This window comes from Volvox carteri (assembly GCF_000143455.1).
Source record: "Volvox carteri f. nagariensis unplaced genomic scaffold VOLCAscaffold_66, whole genome shotgun sequence".
NCBI classification, from domain to species: Eukaryota; Viridiplantae; Chlorophyta; class Chlorophyceae; order Chlamydomonadales; family Volvocaceae; genus Volvox; species Volvox carteri.
The window spans coordinates 1,289-5,553 of NW_003307609.1; the positions used below are offsets into that span (position 1 = coordinate 1,289).

The following is a 4,265-nucleotide window of genomic DNA, read 5'->3' on the forward strand; positions in this document are numbered from 1 at the left end:
AATAATAACAACGCGGAATTAGGTAAAGAGAAGAATCGCGAAAGTCGTTCAGAACCTTGCAAGTAAAATGGATGCCGCTGAGGGCTTGGAACAGCTTTTCGCAGCGCATTCGGCCGTGCCTGCGTTAGCCGTCTTGCAGCAACTACGAATGGAATTGAGCCAGCAGCAAGCTCGAAGCCTGCTGAATAACCACCGGGCATATCTTCAGCTGGGAACATGTACTTTTGGTCGGCGCGGTCAAGCAGCGTACGCATTGCGCACAGGTACCGAGGTGCAGCGTCTCAGGATGGATTTCAGCCGACAAAGCCTCAAGAGCTGCTGCACAACCACCGGTGTGTCTTCAGTTGGGCACGTGTAGTTTTGGTCGGTTTTGGTTTTGGTTTTATGCATGGCGCACAGAAACCAAGGTGCAGCGTCTCTGTAACATCGCCAACATATCCGGAACGCACACGGTGGCAGGCTTGCCGAGCACGAAATGAAGGGGGGTCGCATCTCACCATTCAACTAAGCATGCATGTGCTCGGTTGAATGCTCGGTAGCATGCGAGTTTACCTATCAGGATGTTTGTTTGCATATATCCCTCCAAGCGAGAGGGCTTGGACCTATGCTGATGTTCGTTACAAGAAGTGAACTGAGGACTGATGCTACACGTCATGTATACGCGTTGCTTAGCTTGCAACGAGACGCGCCCACGATGAAAGCTTCAGCTACACTCACAATACATTATACTGCTACACTATTCTCTCCAGTCCTACCACATTATATTTCACCAACGTACTTCCGCACCTTCCACATCACCATACGTGCTTTGGAAACGCGGGCAGCTGCTTCACAAGGGCCCCCATCTTTGGTACAGGTCGCTTGCAATCACGCCGTACACATCTTCATACATCAGTCCAGAATGACTACATCCTGCTTACATTCGTCATTCATATAGGCAATATTGCGATATGATTACGATCATCGATGGACCTTGAGGAAGAGTGTGCTACATGCATAGCCAGAAACGAAGTTAGCAGAGCTTGGTCTTTTGCATTCACCTCCCCAGTCCAAGAAAATTACAAGCACTGGATTGAAATCCTGCCGACTTCGTAGAAGGATCGACCAAGCAGTGCAGCCGGCGGTCGACCTTGTCCGCCCTTCATCACGGCACAGTAGGAGAGAGGTCACAGCCATTACAGGATCTGATACCACTGAAGAGTCCGAGGAATACTGTGAATTGGAATCAGCACATGAGCGCATGGTAAAGCTGTGACCTTTTGCGCCGCCGAATATCCTGTTGAACTTGCTTGCTTTACTTGTCAAGCATGAATCCCTCTTTCTTTGCTACCCATTCCTTTCGCATTATCGAAGGAGGCTATTCAGAACGTTCCTGAACCTAGTCCAGGTGACCTTCCTGGCCTTCAAGGCATTCCAGTGGAGGTTCGGGATATGGCTGCAAAAATAGGCTTCGAAATCGGCTGTAGGCCGTTCCAGCTGTTCTACACAGCATATGATAAATGGAAGTCGGATTTCAAGCCGGCTTTTAACAGTCCAGGATCAGCCAAGGCTACCATGGACAGCACCCTCTACTAAATGGGATTCAGGGAGAGAGACCTTCTTGACCAGCAGCAGGTCAACAGGGTGAGCCTCAAAACGGTAAGCATAGAAAACTGTTGCTTTACTAGTGAAATTGCAGACTAAACGTGATGTTGTTACAAACCCTAAACATAACCACTCCAGTCACTTGTTGAGGAGGTTGTGTGTATCTGCTGCGTTTTATATGTGAAATTCTCCTTACTGAGAGGTACAACACTGCACTGCTTAATGAATGTACAGTTCAAGGAGAGTGTCAAGCCCAAGTTGGTTCACGTGGTGCCACCAAACTTCATCAATGGGCTTGAGACAGCCTTTGAGGCGGTTGCCAACCCAAACCCCCGGAAGAGGAAGAACAGCTGGGATAGCCACGAAGGAGATGGGGGCGACGGTGAACGTGATGGCACCAAGGATGCATCAGGAAGTGGGACTTCACAGGGTGTGCAGCGTGCCAAGAGGTACATCCTGGAGAAGTTGTACAAGTTCTTCAATCCAGTCCTGAAGGACTTCAATTCAGCATCCAAGATCTACTTGGAAGTGGTAAGTTAGGGGCAGGGTTGAATTATTCATCTTTGAAAGACTGTCACTCAATACTCATGGGTGCTCATGCTTGACTACAGACCGAAAAGGAAATTGAGGACTTCGTGGTTATGCTGGGTGGGCGAGACAGAACTGTGGCTGGCTTCCACTTGGACTCAGAAGCAACCGACCAGGACATACACGCACGTGTCCGGAAGTCCCTGGTTGAGAGATGGAACAACCGCAAGAAGTGGATTGGAAATCTACAGCAGCAGGCCAATGTGGAGGGTGAGTACTAAGAGTACTTTGGAAACAGTATTAAAATTGTTTTTGGTTGGGGGGATTCAATGTCCTGCTACTGTGTATGCTGCAAATTCATTCTAGCCCTTATTTGTAAATGCAGAGATAAGAGGAGAGACTTAGTTATAGTTTGGGGTCATTGGGTTTTCAACTTGCTTGTATTGAAACCTCAAATATGCATACTATTAAACATACCTGCCTGCATACATCATACATGCAGCTGAAGACCTTACTAACCATGACATATGTGCATGTCTTGCCAGCAGATGCTTTGAGATTCAACTCCTTTGGAGCTGACGAAGAGGAGTTTGAGAAGTACCAGTCTTCACAGTCGCACCTGGAATACTTGCAGAAGAGCTTAGGGCCTCTAAACAATGAAGATGACAAGTTCGTCTTCATTGTTGAGGGCAAGGACAGTCCTGTGCTCTTAGCTGGCGGTGTGGTCTTTGGCAGTCTTGTAAGTTAATTAGGCTTCATGTTTCTTCGCAAGAATGACCATGTTGTCATCTGCAGCCGCCTCACAACATACAATTAATGTAAGCATGTGTGGCATACATTGCAGCTGCAATACAGTGCAACCATGAACTGCTTGAAATTAATGTCTTTGCCTGCTGGATTATAGATTTTATGCTACTGCTAATAATATAATAATTATGTTTCTTTTCATACATGTCGACAATGTTGAATAAGCACTGGTCGGTCCCTCCATATTCACCATGCAGGAAAACGTCGTGCACGACATGGACAAGGTGTCCGTTTTCATTCTGCACAGGGTGAACAACAGCAAGAAGACCTCCATGGTATTGCCCAGTGGTACCATTAAGGTTGGCAAGGAGCTAAAGAAGCACACGGTTGTAGAGCTTCCAGTGCAGAGCCTACTTGGCAGATTCAACAAGCAGCAGGTCAAGGAGTGGGCTTTCTCCCATGGCTGCACAAATGTTCTATGGAATGACTCCATGGTCCAGTACAAGGGCAAGCTGGCGTTGGTTGCTTAGAGAGGTTCCTTGATGAGCAGGGATACAGAGCAAGTGGGCAGCTGCAGTCTAGGGCTATGTGGTTCAGTGGTGTGTAGTAGGTGTTCACTAGAAAAAAAGGAAGCAGTGCAGTAGTAGTGTGGCACTCTGGGAAAGGTTTTCACCCGTAAATTCATGTTTACCCGTAATCACGTGGTCTTCACATGTAATTACCGGCCAAGAAAATTTGTACACATGCTTATTTTTAAGTTGCCAAAGCATTCCTTTTATAAGGAATAACATAGGTGACAATTTGTTGGTTGCCTGTGCTGGAAGTCATCCACAGGTTACATTACCCGTAATCACAAGGTCTTGACCCGTAATCCCCCAAGCCGTAATGCACAGCACCCGTAAAATTTCACGGGCTTAATTGCGACGAAGACGTTTTATGCGTGTGTGTGTGTTACATGGTTGGGGGTGCGTGACCCCATACCTGTAAGACTACCCATACGAGCCGAGGCCCAAGGGTAATACTACAACACCTAAAAGCCACGGAGGAAAGGAAAACACCGCACATCAGCCCAGACTAGCGTCTAAAAGGGGTAATTGAGTTTTGGTGAGCCCGCATATGTTCCAATATCCTCGCTGCATGTGCGGGTTCCCATTGCATGGCCTCCAACATGCTCTGTTGATGACCGAATCCCTCTTCAGCACGAATATCATTACAGGCTGGGCATTCTATTAACAGGCGTTCACATCCTCAATTCGGCTATTAGTACCACAACAGTGGCAAAACCGCTGCCCCCTGGGGACGTGGTACTTGCCCCTTCATGCTCTGTTTGCCTCGAAAGCCAACAACATANACGAAACTGCATTACCTTACGATGTGCTAAACGAGGAATGAAAACCTTAGCATGT

General features: G+C 47.5%; 1 protein-coding gene across 1 annotated transcript; it reads left to right on the top strand.

Annotated features, from left to right (window-relative positions):
• The first annotated feature begins 931 nt into the window (after positions 1 to 931).
• VOLCADRAFT_107420 (uncharacterized protein) lies at positions 932 to 3,509 on the top strand. Its single transcript, XM_002956819.1, has 6 exons — positions 932 to 1,243; positions 1,354 to 1,638; positions 1,819 to 2,115; positions 2,196 to 2,382; positions 2,661 to 2,851; positions 3,117 to 3,509. Exons 2-6 carry the CDS (start codon positions 1,576 to 1,578, stop codon positions 3,387 to 3,389), a joined length of 1,011 nt encoding a protein of 336 aa, XP_002956865.1. The 5' UTR covers positions 932 to 1,243; positions 1,354 to 1,575; the 3' UTR covers positions 3,390 to 3,509.
• Positions 3,510 to 4,265: the final 756 nt, after the last annotated feature.

Excerpts from the sequence above, each read along its gene's own strand:
- VOLCADRAFT_107420 (XM_002956819.1), top strand. The coding sequence starts at position 1,576 with ATGGGATTCAGGGAGAGAGACCTTCTTGACCAGCAGCAGGTCAACAGG. Across the intron at positions 2,383-2,660 it reads GCAGCAGGCCAATGTGGAGG|ATGCTTTGAGATTCAACTCC; the intron begins GTGAGTACTAAG and ends TCTTGCCAGCAG. Across the intron at positions 2,852-3,116 it reads GTGTGGTCTTTGGCAGTCTT|GAAAACGTCGTGCACGACAT; the intron begins GTAAGTTAATTA and ends TTCACCATGCAG.